Genomic DNA, 14876 nt, shown 5'->3' with positions numbered 1-14876 from the left:
CTCTCTCACACACACACACACACGTTTGGTCTGCATCGGGCTGCCTGTTTGCAGTATGACAAACAACTCAAGCTACGACGACCAAGGACGCTGAGACCAAAGAACGCCGACGCCGACGCCGTTTTTTTCTATTCTTGAAGTTGGGAGATGCTACTTGAGGGTGTTTCCCAAGGAAGAGGGTTGAAAGAAATCCGCACTAAATACTGGCCTCCTGGTGTAACCGAATCTATGTCTACAGATATCGCTATGTCTCGCAACGGGTAAATGCCTGGGAAAGAATGACGGAAACAAGAGAGAGTGGCCAAAACCCAAAAAATTCGAAAAAGAAACTCATCGGTTCTCGAGAACGTCAAAGATTCCCTCATATACCACGGGCGGCGCGAGCGATGACGATTCGCCCTTGTAGTTACGCTCAAACGGATCCAGCGACATGTTGGCTGCCGAATCGATTCTACCAGGTGCCCCGAGCGAAACCGACCTCAACTGTCGCGGCTCCAGCATGCTCATCCCGATCTCCATTGCGCCAGAAGCCCCCCGTTCCACGTCGAGTGCCATGTCCAACCGGGAAGTGTGCCTTCGCAGGGGCCGCGACTCGGGCCAGTTGGGCGTCTGGTTCGGGTGTCTGGGATCTGCGGCGGGCAATCGGCGCTTCGGGAGGTGGAACGCGCAGGACGACGGGGAAGAGGATGAGCTGGGGGGAGATGAGGGTGGTGAGTTGGAGGATTGGTACTCGACTTCAAGGAGTTGTAGCAGGTCCACGACGGTGACACCTGCTGGAAGGTTGAAGTCTGGTCGAGGGATGCGTCTGTATGCGGGGCTTTCCCTTCTGTTCCTCTCGCTGGGTGGCCGTACACTACCTGCGTCGATGGCCTTCTCTATCAGCTGCCGTTTGCCCCGGTTGCTTCTTGGAGATACTTCGGCGTTGTCATGATAGATCGGGCCCCAACCGCCAGGCTTCACAACCGAGTCGTCGTGCGGCTCCGAAGGAGGAGAAGGAGGAAGAGGAGGGTGAGAACGAGGACTTTGGTCGTTTCTGGGCCTGCCCTCGGCGTCCGCGTCCGCGCCCAGATCCGGGTCGACCTGGCCTCCTCCTGGGCTATCGAGTCCTCTCTCTTGTAATCTTAGAGAGGGCACTCTCCGAAAAGCAGTCTGCAGGCGGAGTTTCCCTTGTTGCGACTTGGAGAGCCGCCGCTGCGGTGCTTGCATGGATTGCACAGAGGCTGGCGGAACCGGGCCTGCGAAGACCAAAGAGTTGGTGGGGGCTTGCGCCTCCAACGCCGACACTGCCTGGGACACAGGCACGTTGCGATGGCCGGTGTGGTTCATCTCCTGGATGAGATACTGCAGCTGGGTGTCGTCGAGGTCGGCCAGAACTTCGTATAGCGAGCCGAGTGAGGAGGATGATCCGACGTGCTTGTGGCGAGGCGGCTTGTTGCCGCCTCCTTGGCCAGTTGACGAGGTCTTCTGACCATCCATGACTGCTGGTCGTCGCGGAAGACGTTGTGTCGATCCTTGGTTAGGGATGGGTGTATCTAATACGACGCGGGTAGAAGAAGGAGACGAAGACGACAGAGAGAGAGGAAGAGAGAGACAACGGCTTGAAGAGTGGCTGAGTTCACATTGTCTGTGGAAGTTGGAACGAGAATTCTGTAGCTTCACTCGTTCGTGGGTTGCTGAGCTGATCCGATCCGATCCGGTCCGTCCGGGTCAACAGACCGTGACTGTGACCGTAACCGTGGCCGTGGCCGTGGCCGAGACCTTGATTGACCGTGACCTTGAGCGCGCAATGTGGCGATACGATATTCCAGCGTAGCTAGCCCTTTCAAACCTTGCTTGCTCGCTTGTTCGTCCAAACCTTGCCCGACAATGTGAGCTGGTAGGCAGCAGACTTGTATCCGTGATTGACTTGCAGTCAGTCGAGTCACTCACTCACTCATGACTTGTGAAAGGGGAATCAATCAAATCTTAATCCACCCAAGGGGGGGATAAAGAAAAAAGGGGGACCTGTTCTAGCCGAGAAGTGTGGCGCATGAATTATGTAATCATAACAGCAGCAGGGGGGGGGGGGGGGGGCACCTCTGGGTCTTTGTCTTGACTTGGTGCATCATGTATCCTTTGTCCATCTCCCCATCCTTTGTCTGTGCAGAAGAACACAAGGAAGACACGTTACTGTACCAGCTTCTATCTAACTAGTGGACTAGGTTTGCGCTTAGAATGCGCTGCAGTTGTTGTAAAGTGTCGATACTTATCGTAATGTTAACCACCTCCGTAGCCTCCAGGCCATTGGACGTGGCAACATCGGGATTAGGGTAGTACCAGCAAGCAATGGCGATGATTGCATACACAACCTTGGGGATCTGTCAGTAATGGGAAATCTCGCGGCTTTCTCAGTCATTGGTGGCAGGACCAACTCACCACGAGCAAAGCCCCCTCAAGCCAGTTTGACTCTCCGTCTCGCAGGAAGTTCCCGACGACAAGAATTGAGAGAACCAGCAGTGCAATCATGAAGATCTCAAAATTCAGGTCCATCGGCTTCCCAAGGGCCCAGCCGACAAGGACGACGAGTGGGCCGTTGAAAAGGGCGGTCTGGATCGAAGGAGCAAGGCAATGATACAGCGCGACGTTGATGACACCGTCTGGATGGAGAATGTGTGTCAGCATTTTTTGCAGCCAAGGTGTTTGGAACAATCGGGAACTAGAAATCATCAACTGGAATATGCAACTTACCCCAAGCCTCGTCGATGGCTGTCAGATGCTCTGCAGCTTTTTCTACGAGAGGGAGAAGAATCAGGCCCAAGAACTGGTCCGGGACACCGCTGTGCACGACATGTTCGATTCCTTGGACCAGAAAGACGAGAAGAAGCGTCACAACCGCCAAGGATATGACGAGGGCAATTGCAGTCTCGGTCAGGGTGAACTTGGGCTTCTCCATGTCGGCTTCACGGTCCGCGTCGCGGTGCTCGTCCAATTCGATGACCTCGTCAAAGATGCTGTGCTGGCTGCTGGCCTGGTACCAGATGTACAGCAGAAAGGCAACGATGAGAGCAATCGAGGTTGCGCGGCTGATGCTCAGGACATCGGCGTGGAGAGCACCCTCTGTGAGCTTCTCGTGCATCGCCCGCAAGCCAGGGATTGCCGGCACGGCCTCGGACTTGAGAGAGGAGTAGAAGGCACTGGGGATGAGAAGCCCAAAGGCGGCGACCAAAAGAAGCCCGGTGCCGACCTCGGACACAATGGCGTGGAACTTCTGGCTAGCATGGCGGATGCCGCCGAAGAAGAAGCACAGGCCGAGACAGAGCAGCAGATTCGTCAAGATGCTCCCGAGGATGGCGGCTTGGATGATGGGGACCAGGTTGCCCTCGTCGCCATTGTCCACGGCAGATGACGCATCGTGCTTCGCAATGAGTATGACGAAGAGGATGATCTCCACAATGGAGCCAAAGGTCGTCTCGATCAGGATGCCGGCGACCTTTGGCATCTTGCGGGCGAACTCCTGCCCGGCGAAGCCCAAGAGGTTGGCCGAGGGCACGACGGCCACGTAAGCGGCGGCGAACTTCCAAAGATGCAGGCCGGGGAGGAATTGGAGCACAATGGCAACCGGGACGACGGGCCAGAGCACGTTGACCAGCATGGAGGCGGTGCATGAGCTGCGCCATAGCACGACCAGGAAATGCCCGATATGAAATCCACTTCTGCCGCTTTCGCCCTCGTGCGCGATGCGGCTCGAGATGGATTCGTGGGCGACCCGGAACGCGGTCGTCGGGAGAAGCGGGGATGATTCGTGGGCGTGGCTATGCTCCGAGCGACCGTTGCCGGCCGCTGGCGATGTGCGGGCTCCGTGGTTGTCCGTCATGATGTGGGTGGGGTGGGGGAGGGTGTGGCCTCCGAGATGAGATGACTGCAGGGAATCGGGTTGGACTGATGGAGGAGGATGGATGCTGATGGAATGATGAGATCGGAGATAAGGGAGGCGCTGAGATGAAAGGGTTCGATGGATGATGAAGAAGAAAAAAACGAAAGCGAGTTCCGCCTGAGTTGAGTGAAGAGAGAGAGGAGGGGGAACGGGGATGAGACTCAACAGATGAACATTGACGCCAAAAAAGGCTTGGCATTGGTGAAAAACTTGGCACCGCTCGTGAAATGTTGCTCAACACCCATGTAAGTAAGTATGTATGTATGCATGTAAAGCTTGCACTTGGACGAACAGATAAGTATGTATATTTATGAATAATAGAGGTCAAGCGTCTAGGTGACTAACTACACTAGAGTAGTTAATTGCATGGTCGGGGCTGGAACGCTTCTAGTCCTATTCCGCCGCATGGGCAGCATGAGATTCTACTGTATCTCATTTTTATTCTTCGTCCTTCATCTCCAACGTCTATCGCCCCTGGTTTGTCTTACAAAGCCACCCACCACTAATTCCTTACGGTTCCATTACTTCGCTAACGGCGACGGGGATTCCCAGTGTACGACTCGATTCGACGATGGATGTCTGTTACCGTTCACCATTGTATTGTCAGACCTCAAGAAACATGCCCCGGGCCTCCGCGCCAACGTGTGAATAATTGTAATCTAGGGTCCCCAATCTGCCAAGACTGCCATCTCGAGTTTCTTGAACGCTCGCCCCAACCTGGCCGTGCAGTCGACGGAAAGCATAGTCGATTCAACCGCCATCGGGAAGGAGGTTTCTTCCACCTGGCCGGTCTCCCGCTTGATTTGTTCGGAACCGTTGTGATACACAAGCTGCTTACGTACGACGCCACCACCACGTGCATTGATGCCTGCGTCAAGATGGGGAGGGTTGAGGGGGGTCGCCGGTTAAGATCTGGGGGCCGAGCGCCGTTCTCTGACTCCTCCGCCTGACGCCGGCAGGTCTCGACGCCCGCATGCCGCGGGACTGGACACGCCCGTCGTCTCTCCACAGTCCGACCGCAGTGGAGCAGAAAGTCTCCTTTCCCCGCGTTTCTCTCCTCCTTCGGGAGGGTTGGCTTGTCATCAGGAAACGGCCAGACCGGCGGGCCAAGACTTTGCGCCCTCGCTGAGCCACTGCTGGCGCCACGTCGGACGAGGATAGGGGTCTTTTTGTCTTCCCTGATCGTTAGGCTTCGACCGATGACTGAAATACGCCAAGTGAAGGGGTGAGCCACGAGGGTGATACTTGATAGTCCTATGTAAGCAATGCGGCAGCATCTTAGATCTGGGTGGGGGCTTGTGCCATCCATCCACACGAATCATGTCACGCGGCATACTTTCTTCTTGCTTTTCACTGTTTCCAATAACGGGCATAAGGGGCGTCATAGTGGCCCCGAAACCTTAATCGATAGCGATCTGGCCATCGCTGTGGCGGCTGCACTGAGATACAACGTTATCCAACATCAGATGATGTTTGATGAGGAGGCGGATGCGAAACTCTGAACAAAGGGCGTGATCTTGTGATCAAGAACCCCGCCACGTTTCTTTTTTATCTCTTTCATTCCCAGTCTCGGGAATGTGACAAATGCTGGTCTTCCTTGGCCTGTTTACTCCTCCAACGTCGATATAAAGTCATTCTCGGCCCGCCGCCGTCTACAAGACCGATTGCACCAAGTCAAGCTACAAGTAAGGACTTTAGTCATTCAATCATCATATCATGGCTGCTGCAACTCCACTAACCGGCCGTCGCCAAGTCAATCGACAAGTAAATCTCGTCTTAACCCGGAAAACGTCTCCTCGCTGTTCCAATTTCGACACCACAATGTCAGAGAGTCCCACCACGCAGGCCCGAGGCCAAAGAGACCCCGGAAGCCCAACAATCACCGGCATTCCTTCTATCCTAACAGTTCTCCGCGAACCCGAATCTTTTTCCTCCAACGAGGACCGGCGAGCCCAACAATACCGCCAGCAGTCCCCTGAAACTGCTTCCAAGCTAGCACGCGAGACCTTGATAAGCATGTGCAAGACCATTGGCCTTGTTGGCGCCCAGCTTAACAACAGCACAAACGACTCCGACTTTCAGCTCAGGCAGCTCATTCATCTGGCACGCAACATCACTAAACGGCTAGACGGCCAAGAAACCAATGGATATCCAGGTCCCCCCCGCATGGAATGATAGGGCGTTGTTTAAGGAGATGAAACTTCAACAAATTGACCAAATTTATTTATTTTCTTCCTTCAGAGGAACCATAGCATACTGGAAAGACAATGACCCATGAGGCTTGTTGGGCAGTACAGCCTTTGGCGTAGAGTATCCAGCATTTGTGTGTATTCAAATAGTTGGAAAAATCTGAGGTTGTTTGCATATCATCTTCTTGTCCACGTGCTCTTACTTCCATGCCAGCTCAAGCCCCGTGCAAGAAATATTTCAGCATAATATGCGACAAGACTGGTAATATCGAAGTCTTTGCCCAGCCTCCGGGGAAGTAGAAACGTTCAAGTTCAGTATGGGATGACCGTAGTTTCGCTCAGATTACTTGGACGCTGTGTTACACATCTGGAGACCCCCCATTGACAGCTCGTCTCCATCCGTGACTCACATATTTCTGTCCTGGCATATTGACAATCTTTCATGATTTATTATCTTCATGGAGGTTAAGTAGTCAAGCAGAGATTGTCTATTCTTGCTGTTAGACCACACACGGCTTCGCTGGTTGTAATGCGTCCTACGTACATGTATACCACGCGGTGCTTTCAGTAGACTCGCCGAGTCTCTCGACTTCGCTCTCGGCGGTCCGACTAACACCTTCCATGGTGTCTCGTCAAACCTGTCTCGTCCGTGGTGTCTGTGACTGTGACTTGGTCGCAGGTCCTTTCAGACTGGCTCGACTTCTTCGCAGCCCGCTTACATTCGGGCTTGTGCGTAGGCACCAGAACGATGCTAAGTAGACAGCAAGGCATTGGCGCGGTCTAGGTTTCTCAAGCGGAGAGGATATCCAACATCGTGTTGTCATGCTGCTTCAGAGTGAGTCGATACCCATGCCTTCAAGAGTCGACGTAGACGTGAATGAGCGGCAAGATGCATGAGCTGGAGAGGGATATTCTGAGACCGCCTCTGTGGCTATGCCTCTCGAGGTGCCACAGAAAGCGAGAGATTGCATGATGCCAATAAATGCATGTTGCCCTAGCCTGCGTATGCTGTCAAAGCGCACATCAATTGGTCATCGTTATGTTGATTGAAATAAAGCGGTGTTTGCATGAAGATGGGTTGCCCAAAGTGAGGCGAATAGTCATAGCGTTGTGCATTCATTGCCGCATACCATCCCGCTGAGGTTTTCAAAGATTTGCGCTGCCTCTTAGTCGTCTACAAACTCTCAGCCATTAAGATAAAAATCATTGTGAAGTTTTCGGATGAACTGGGAAACAGGGATATGTTATTGATGGGGTGTACGCGTACTCTGATGTTTCTTCCCAATACGTCGTTCATGGCGTCTCAAATTTTCCATTCTTCAAGCTGAACGTACGGTAGGCATAAGCTACCATTCTCTATTCGGTGGTGGATTACGCGTTATCCTGCATGGTCTTCGCCCGATTCGAATCAGAAGGCATAGAGCAGCAGCCCAGCCAGCGTCCTAGCATTTGATGCTAGTCGCAGTTTTCGTGGAGGCATTATCCATTGTCGCATATTGGCAAAGTTTTCCGGGAAGTCAGAGATGGTAGGTAGGCTTGTTTATTTGGCCATTAGCCCGTATGACTGTTTAACCGCCCCCAACATCTTGGCCTATTCAAGCGGCGTGGAGCAGTCATTTCAGCCGCAAGTTTCGCGCGTCATGTCACTTGATAAGTTCGAACACCCAATGGTGTATTTGCTTACTCGCTCCTCCTCGAATCGTTAGACGTGTCTAGCAAGGCAACGAAGCTCTGCATTGTGTAGGCGAGCATTAAGATGTCGGTCTTGGATTTCATGCCTTGTGTAGCCTCATAACCCATCGCAAGTATTAGACCACAGCGTGTAGCTTTGGTCAGCAAGGCATTCTGTCCCTCGGAACGAATGATCAAGTTTCAACTGATTTCTATTATGGGCTCATGATCTGATCAAGACAGGAACATGACGAACGGCGACAGGTTTGCACTAGCAGACGTCGATAGAGGGATTCCTGGAGCAACAATTTTCTTGTCGATGCGCACACGGCTGATAGCCGTGTTTGCATGGAGGAAAAAATCCAGCTACTACTCCTCACAGGGTACGCAGTGCTTGTAGGTTTACGCAACCCGACTCATTCACAGAATGTGACAAAGCATGTCACTTGCTCCGAAATGGGAGTCTGCGACGTCCCACTGAAGTCACATCCAGGGTTCGTTATTGGCGGGCGACCCAACAAAGCTGTAGCTTGCCACTAGTGGTGGTGGTGGTGTTCGCCAAGTTGAAAGGAACCAGAGGGGTATCTCGTAAAGTTCATCGCTGACAAATGCTAAATTGGGACATTTGGTTGCGGCATCATTCAGCATCTCGTACAGGGTAATTCAGATTCCCGGCATAAGACATCTGGTACTTGGCCTAACCCGGTAGGTCTGCTTATTTTGCTTACAAGTTCCAAGGCATCAAGGAAACGATGACGCCGGTTGCCGTAGCCATGAATGTGACGAGAACCGCTGGAGAACCCTAATAAGACGCCAACTGGTGGAGGTGGTCATAGCTCCCAAGTAGCATAAACGGTTGTCATGGCATATCATTGAGTGATGCATTGCGACGAACCTGGAAGCGGTCATGGTGTTCATAATCTCTAGCACCAGCAGACATGTACCCCGGTCGTATGATTTGTACAGCCCCTTAGGAAAGTCAAGAAATACGTATGAGAAGAATTGCGAATCGTGTTCACCCCAACATGATCGTTTCTGGAGCTGTTTAAAGTTTTCATGGAACTAAAAGAGACGTTCCGACATTCTGGGAGGACCGCGAGGCCCTTGAGTCGGCGGCTTCACCTTGAGCGAGCTACAGTGCCAACAGCTGGTCCAGGCCACAGGGACGCAAATGCCAGAGTCTGGCCGGTTACCAGGAGTCTCAAGGGAAATAGGCTTCGTCGCATGCAAACAGCATGACAAAGTTTTGACAACACCAACCGTGGATGCTTGTCATCGTCGTTGGGAACGAACGGATGGAGATGGGCTCGCTGCCCGTAGAAGGCTGCCATTGCGTCGATGAGATAGACGGCAAGAAATAAATGATGGCATGGGACTCAACATTTGTGGTGCAAGCCGGCTTTCAAAGAATATTTATATGAGAACACACCGTCGGCCATCTGTCAGTTTCTTTTGGATCTACTTTCCAGCACATTCACCAAACATCACACTTCCTTCTTTTACTAGCATCACACAAGCGCCTTCAAGGCTCGCTTCTCAACCTCTCTCTCCCTACCTCTCTCTCATAAATCCAACAGGACAAGTGGTCAAGACTGAGCACGGCCATCAGGGCTTCAGTTTTACAAGATGCGTTTCTCCAAGTCTCTCATCGTCATGGTGGCTGCCTCCATGGGTGCCAACGGCGCCCCATCTGGCATGGACACTCGTGAGCAAAGGCATGTAGTTTGAGTGTCACCTTCAACTCATAGCGTCGTGCTAACATGGTAATTCTCAAAGGGCTTTGACTCAACCTACTTTGGTGGCCAGACAAGCGACCCCGGCTCTCCCGGCTGCTGCCCCCGCCGCCCCCGCCGCTCCCCCTTCAGTGCCCAAGGCAGACGATGACAAGAAGGGCGATGGCGATAATAAGGGTGATAAGAAGGGTGACAAGAAGGATGACGACGATAAGAAGGGTGATAAGAAGGGTGATAAGAAGGGTGACAAGAAGGATGACGACGATAAGAAGGGTGACAAGAAGGATGACGACGACAAGAAAGGTGATAAGAAGGGTGACAAGAAGGATGACGACGACAAGAAGGGTGACAAGAACGACGATGACAAGAAGGGTGACAAGAAGGGTGACGACGATAAGAAGGGCGACGGCGACAAGAAGGGCGATGGCGACAAGAAGGGCGACGGCGACCGCAACGGAGGCGGCCGTGATGGCAACCAGAACTGTGCCGAGGAAGACCGCGGCCGCGACAGAGACGGAAAGCGGTGTTGCGTCACCCGTGGCCGGGACGGCGATCGCAACGGAGGTGGTCGCGATGGAGACCTCAAGGTCATCCGCGTCGATCGCGATGGTGACCGTGAAGGTGAGCGTGGCGGTGACCGCGACGGTGACCGCGACGGTGACCGCAACAACGGTGGGCGCGACGGTAACCGGAATGGTGACCCGGAGTGCACCCGCGAAGGCGGCGAAGGCGGTCGCCGCGGCGGTGACGACGACGACGACGACGACGACAACGACAACAGACGTCCTCCCCCTCCGGCTCCTCTATTCCCTCCCTACCCCCCTCCTCCCGGCTTTCCCATCGCCCCGGCTTTCCCGGTTTACCCTCCTCTCGCCCCCGGTGGTCCTCGTAACCCAGACGGCCCTCGTCGTCCTGACGGTCCTGACGGCCCTGGTAGGCCCGACGGACCCAATAGGCCTGATGGCCCTGATAGGCCCGACGGACCAAATAGGCCTGATGGCCCGGATAGGCCCGACAGGCCTGACAGGCCCGACAGGCCCAATGGGCCCGATGGTCCCGATGGTCCTCGCCGTCCCGATGAGGACAAGAAGACAGCCTGAGTTGGCATCATCAAGCCTTGGAGCCATTTGCCATGCTCGCCTGCGGATGTCTGCAACGGGTTTATCGTTACTTAATGGGAGGGGAGCTTGTAACCTCGGCGAGACCGGGCACCTTCGTGTTTGATATTGGCTTTGTTTTCTTTTGATGGAACAACAGGGTTGGCACATCAGATCACGTCCTTTGGCCGAATCGTACGCTCTAGCGGGTGGCCTCTTCTATGAGAATCGGCGTGGAGACGGGAAACTGCATAGTTCGTTAATACAATATTGTTCTACCTGAAAACCATTGCTCCAGCTGTCCAAGGGCCATGCTATACGGACAGTCCTCTCCGGCATGAGCTGGTGGCATAGCAGCCGTGAGACCTTCACCGAACTCGCCATCAAGGCTATTTGAACCCTTTTTTTGAGCTCTATTCCACTAGCCGCCAGTGTCACACGGCATGGTGCTCGCAAAGTATTGAATTTTGGTCGGCAGAAAGGCCGTCGAGGCTTGACATGATAACTTGGCATGGCTTTCCTGATCAAATGCAGAACGGGAAACATTCGTTCTTGTCTGTCATGTGTAGTCTTACGAAATGGAATCAAAGTAGAGTTATTTGGTGCCAGACAAATGAGGCCAGTTCCCCTCGGAAAGAAGGAAACAACACAAGAAAAAGGCCTATGTATATAAGAATGTATCAGTCCCGTGATATATACTGGACTCTAATATTGACAAGAAAAAAGGCACCACAACACAACGGCTCTCCGTCATCACCGACACAACCACCACCTCAAACGGTAGGCCAGCCACCCGACCAGGAGATAACGTTCCAGCCGAACTGGGTTTGAGAGTCGGCGATTCCAATATCGGTGTTCACTACAATCTGTTAGGAGGCGTCACACAGGAGATACGCGCCGGAGTAGGAGAACTGACTGTAGTGGTAGTAGAGAACGGCGCCACGCTTGGGGTCGGCCAAGACACCCTGTCCGCCGGGAGCGTAGATCTTGTTGTGGCTGGCGAGGAGAAGAGTGCCGCCGCCGTTGGTGCAGCTCTTGCCGCTCTTGTCCGTGTACGGGCCGTTGACCGAGGACGCGCGGCAGACAAAGATCTTGTACTCGTTTCCGGGAGTAGGGCGGTTGCGGTCGAGGCCGCAGCAAGAGCCGGAGCTAAAGAAGGCCCAGAAGGTGCCGCTTCGCTCGTAGATGAAGGGACCCTCAACAGGCTGCGGGGCGGTGCCGTTGAAGATGATGTTGTACGGGTTACCGTTGGCCTTGGTGGCGGCGGCGTTCAGGGGGACCTGGAAGATGTTCTCCCAGAAGGAGCCGAAGTTGAGGTAGTAGGTGCTTCCGGACTTGACGAGCTGGGCGTCAATGGCGTTGTATCGGCTGCCGGCCTTGGAAGCGACACCGGTCGCGCCCTGGTCGGTCCAGGAGCCGAACTCCATGGTGGGCGAGGTAGCATAGCCGATGGCGGAGTTCTGAACACCGAAGGACGAAACGGTGTAGTAGAGGATGTACTGGTTGCCGACCTTGTTCACATCGGGGGCCTGGAAGAACGCATCAAAGTAAGCATGTAACACGTAAGAAACCGATGGCGATATATCTCATGTCCGTCTGTCTCAACCCTCACTTGCTCGTAAAAGGTTCCCGCAGGGGTGGTGAACGGGCTCGATTCATCCCATGTATCTGTTGACAGAAAGCAAAAGGTACGAGGGAAAAAAAGAACATACCCAGAGGTCATCGTTGCCCTTAAGGTTGATCTTGCTGCCGGCGGGCAGAGCGGCGCCCTGGTAGGTCCAGGGACCGACCAAGTCGGGAGCCTTCCAGATGCCGATCTTGCTGCCGGTTTCGAAACGGAAGTAGGTACCGTCATCGCGGCGAATAACAGAAGGATCGTGACTCCAGCACTGGCCCGAGCAGGCGCCGGGGTTGCCGTACGCCTCGACGGTGGCGCTCAGCAGCGCAGCTGCGAGGGAGAAGATGGAACCGAAACGCATGACGACGAACAAGAACGGGGAGGAAAGAGAGAAAAGTTGTCGGTGTGATGCTGGAAAGGAAGTGATGTTGTTCCCACTGCGGGAAAGAAACGGTTCATATAACAGAAGAACTCGAGATCAAACAGCAACTGGACTGGCTTGGCTCTCGGTAGTCAGGCTCCATAACGGAGGCTACCAGGCTCTAGGAGCTCGAAATGCCATGGGGGAAACTATCCACTCGAAGCCCCTATTGGAGGAAATTGGCCTAGTTGGATGGGACAGCCCCGGCCGGTGATGGCAAGACGGGGCAATATACTTGGGGCACACGCCAGGGGAGGCTCCATCAATGAGATGAAGGGCTGGTTCAAGACGTTGCAGCAGCCCGATCTTGCATATTGTGGCAGCGAGCGTAGTTAAGAGCTAGATCAAGACAAGGGCGAATAAGCAAGAAGGAACGGGTCAAGAGCATCGGTTGCTTGGGCCAAGGCGAGTCGAGAGGGTTCAATCAGGTTCCATCAGCAAGTTGACGGGAACTGTGGTGGTGGTGCTGCCGAGACGTCTTGGAGAGAGAGAGAGAGAGAGAGGGAGGGAGGGAGAAAGAGAGTTGCCCAACAGGGAGACGAGGAAGAGCAGTTGACAAGCAAATAAGTGGGCAACAGTTACGGCCCAGCCGGAAATGGAAGGGATTGCGAAACCTCGCCGTCCGAATGGCGCGCATAAGAAGAGGGGTCACCCGTGTAGAGTCAGTCGCATTGTAACTCAAGCTCAACGTGCCCGCGTGCGCAGGACGGAAGGCTCTGAGGGCGGAGACCATCCCACTGAGGCCGCTTCGACGGCGGCATTCGGTCACGTTGACCTTGCGAATCGGGGTCACGAAGTAATGGAAAAGTCGGGGTTTCCAAGTGCCGTATGCAGCCTGCAGCTCTGCGGGTGTTCTCTGCATGTGCATGAGAGGGGAGGGCAGAACCCGCTGTGTTGGGCAGTTATCCTCCTTCGCGTCTAGGCGGTCAAATCACTACCGGCGCCTGCGCCAGGTTTGAGGATCGGCAGAGCTGACGAGATGCCAGTGGTACGGATACTGGAACATCCTCTTGGCGAGCGAGCGTGAAAAGGGAGGGGGGCTGGAGAGTGCCTTGAAAAGCCCTCCAAAGACTTTAAAGAGCGACAGTCCCAAAGAAAAGACGAGTGCGTACTCCATCTGTAAGCCGCCATAAGCTCAAGCGCTCAAATCAGACGAGACGAACCCCGGGCGGTGCAAATTGGACGGGTTGTATTCCCGAGAGTTGAAACTCTTCCAAGAATCCTGTATTCCCGACTACGGGGTTTATAGCCCGTCTTACCCGTCTTGACCAAGTCCTCGTCCACTTGCAAGGGTTGGGCGTTCCGAATTCGCCATCGTCAAACAGACGCGCAGACAAGGGGGTGGGGGGAGAGAGTTTCCCCCCGTTGCGTTGCGGTGTCATTGCATCTGGGGCCCTGCCCTGAAAGGAGAGCATTCGTAGAGGAGTGGGAGGATCCCCGGACTTACTCGGGGTTGGGAAAAGGGGCGGCTGCGTGTAATTATCCGACAGTCGGTATCATGGGTCGGGTCCACGCCTTTGTCATCCCAACCTTTCATGTCTGTATGTTTCTAAGTTCTTGGGGATCACAAGCGAGCCGTCCGGCGTCGGTTGAAACTTGACGTGGTTCCTCACACGTTCGGTTGGTCGTCCGGATCAACGTGATCAACGCGATCAGCGATCATTGAGTGGGCGAGAGGAGACAATATAAGGCCTGTCGGTTTTCATCATTGCACGCTATTCAGTGGAGATTGGCCACGACATGGCCCGTGTGAAACTGGGGGGGGATTCTGCCCCAAGCAGGGAGGAGTAGTCCCTGGCTCGTGGCCCATTAGCATCTGTAATCCCGCGGCCGTCTGTATCGTGTCGGAACTGTCCTGTCCTGACTCAAAGCTCATCTGGAAGCTGGCTATGCCGGTGCGCGTGGTCTTATTGTTCGTCTGGCGCTCATCTGGTGTATATCGCAGTTAGAGAAGAGAGAGAGAGAGAGAGAGTGAGAGATCCAGAACGATGCGTGGTCACGCCAAACAAAGTAGGGCCCAAGGAAACAGAGAGTCTCGAGGGAAACCCAACATGCTTTTATCAGCCTTCCTTACTCATTCGTACCGAGTGAGCCACCAGTACACACAATATTGCAACCCCAGCAGAAAACACAATGTGTCCCTACCCGTGCGAATGAACAGTACGGTGGTGTACCACGCCGGTGGACCGCGACGCACTCCGCTGCCGGATTCGGACATGGGCTCTCGGGAGGAG

At 54.2% G+C, this 14876-nt stretch overlaps 5 protein-coding genes across 5 annotated transcripts; 2 read left to right on the top strand and 3 right to left on the bottom strand.

Moving 5' to 3' along the window:
* Positions 1-42: 42 nt before the first annotated feature.
* Positions 43-2039, bottom strand: CDEST_12900 (uncharacterized protein). Its single transcript, XM_062929056.1, has one exon. It carries the CDS (start codon positions 1474-1476, stop codon positions 331-333), a length of 1146 nt encoding a protein of 381 aa, XP_062785107.1. The 5' UTR covers positions 1477-2039; the 3' UTR covers positions 43-330.
* Positions 2040-2189: 150 nt separating this feature from the next.
* On the bottom strand, positions 2190-3853 carry CDEST_12899 (Putative calcium/proton exchanger, sodium/calcium exchanger membrane region; the record flags this gene model as incomplete). The annotated part of the gene is made up of 3 exons (XM_062929055.1): positions 2190-2348; positions 2416-2636; positions 2728-3853. 3 exons carry the CDS (start codon positions 3851-3853, stop codon positions 2190-2192), a joined length of 1506 nt encoding a protein of 501 aa, XP_062785106.1.
* Positions 3854-5485: 1632 nt separating this feature from the next.
* On the top strand, positions 5486-6199 carry CDEST_12898 (uncharacterized protein). The gene is made up of 2 exons (XM_062929054.1): positions 5486-5598; positions 5667-6199. Exon 2 carries the CDS (start codon positions 5735-5737, stop codon positions 6086-6088), a length of 354 nt encoding a protein of 117 aa, XP_062785105.1. The 5' UTR covers positions 5486-5598; positions 5667-5734; the 3' UTR covers positions 6089-6199.
* Positions 6200-9208: 3009 nt separating this feature from the next.
* Positions 9209-10606, top strand: CDEST_12897 (uncharacterized protein; the record flags this gene model as incomplete). Its single annotated transcript, XM_062929053.1, has 2 exons — positions 9209-9488; positions 9550-10606. Exons 1-2 carry the CDS (start codon positions 9400-9402, stop codon positions 10604-10606), a joined length of 1146 nt encoding a protein of 381 aa, XP_062785104.1. The 5' UTR covers positions 9209-9399.
* Positions 10607-11111: 505 nt separating this feature from the next.
* CDEST_12896 (Putative glycoside hydrolase, family 43) lies at positions 11112-13160 on the bottom strand. Its single transcript, XM_062929052.1, has 3 exons — positions 12316-13160; positions 11520-12132; positions 11112-11462 (listed from the first exon to the last, which is right to left on the bottom strand). Exons 1-3 carry the CDS (start codon positions 12580-12582, stop codon positions 11377-11379), a joined length of 966 nt encoding a protein of 321 aa, XP_062785103.1. The 5' UTR covers positions 12583-13160; the 3' UTR covers positions 11112-11376.
* Between the last annotated feature and the right edge of the window lie 1716 nt (positions 13161-14876).

This window comes from Colletotrichum destructivum, chromosome 8 (assembly GCF_034447905.1).
Source record: "Colletotrichum destructivum chromosome 8, complete sequence".
NCBI classification, from domain to species: domain Eukaryota; kingdom Fungi; phylum Ascomycota; class Sordariomycetes; order Glomerellales; family Glomerellaceae; genus Colletotrichum; species Colletotrichum destructivum.
Note: the sequence above shows the minus strand (reverse complement) of the source record. Positions and strands in the feature narration are given on the sequence as shown.